General features: G+C 43.1%; 1 protein-coding gene across 1 annotated transcript in view; it reads right to left on the bottom strand.

The window, feature by feature from the left end:
- The window catches only part of ube2v1 (ubiquitin-conjugating enzyme E2 variant 1), a 7,523-nt gene that overhangs the window by 4,497 nt on the left and 1,787 nt on the right, over nt 1-1,239 (bottom strand). Inside the window, exon 2 of the mRNA XM_035662297.1 lies at nt 661-809. Coding sequence (XP_035518190.1) covers nt 661-809 — 149 coding nt within the window. The remainder of the gene's footprint in view (nt 1-660; nt 810-1,239) is intronic.

The following is a 1,239-nucleotide window of genomic DNA, read 5'->3' as shown; positions in this document are numbered from 1 at the left end:
TATTCTTCTTCTATATATTGTATGATTGGTCAATACCGCACTTATTGTGGCAGGCCCACTGACAACTGCAGCAGCTGTGTGAACAGGAAGGCTGATTTGAACCAGTGTTTGAATGCAGCTGCAGAGAAGGCTGAGCACACTAAAAGCAACATGCTGCTCCTTAGAAACGGCCACGCTCTAGTCACCTTGGGAACTCACACCCTACCACTGCAGCCAGTCTACCCACATCTTTATGTGTCTGTACTGCAGTGGTAAAGGAAGAAGGCTGCCACTTATCACACTAAATGTTGCAAAAATACAAGCCAGCTGGTGCATGCAGGCACTTCTCTTTACTTCTAAACCACACAAAGAAGTAGTGCATCATCTCAACTCTCTAGAGGATATGCTGAACCATGCAAGTTCCACCAAAGGAAGCACAACCACCCACAATGACTTAGGAAAACCTGCCTCTTCCACCTCAGAGCTTCTAGCGCACTGCAACAGAATCTACATAAACCCATCCTGCTGTACTGAGAGCAACAGCACAGTAAAAGGTGCTGTTTACATCGATGACTTCAGGAGCTTCACCCATCGCCTGCAGCTCCGCACCTAACTGCTGCACAAATCCATATTCTGGTATTGGTGATCAATCAATGAGTCAGAGCAGAACTAGCAGCTCACCTTGGCGGGGCCGATGATCATGCCATTCCAGTGAGTTAGCGTCATGTCGTCGTCATCTGCGAGGCCCCAGCTCACTGTGCCATCTCCGCCTCCCTTTTGGCCTTCTTCCAGCTCCTCCAGCAGCCGAAAGCTGCGGGGAACCACGATGGCTTCAAGCACACACAGAAAAGGGCATGATTACATGACTTGTGTCTGATCAGACGCTGGGAGAACATTCAATCAGAGCACTTCCCTGAACAGACTTAGGTGAGCACCTACAGTAGGTTAAGCTGAAGGATAGTGTATGTTAAAAAAAAGAAATAATAATAACCTGTGTGTCTGCAGTATATATATATAACTTACTATTTAAAAATATATTTTTAAATCAGTAATATCTGTCATTGATTCCTGCTCAAACATAACATCTATCAACCTCCTAACCATACTAAAATGGCTCAGTTTTGTTAGTTTAATTCAATTGTTGGTATTATTATTATTCCGTGTCAAAAGAGTCTAGATGTGATGTATGAGCAATGTGCATTGTTAATAATAATAATAATAATAATAATAATACATTTTATTTAAAAGAGCGCTTTTCTG

Source organism: Morone saxatilis, unplaced genomic scaffold, assembly GCF_004916995.1.
Source record: "Morone saxatilis isolate NCDOM2014 unplaced genomic scaffold, NCSU_SB_2.0 Contig18, whole genome shotgun sequence".
In the NCBI taxonomy this organism is placed as follows: Eukaryota; Metazoa; Chordata; class Actinopteri; family Moronidae; genus Morone; species Morone saxatilis.
This window is presented reverse-complemented; position numbering and strand designations above follow the sequence as displayed.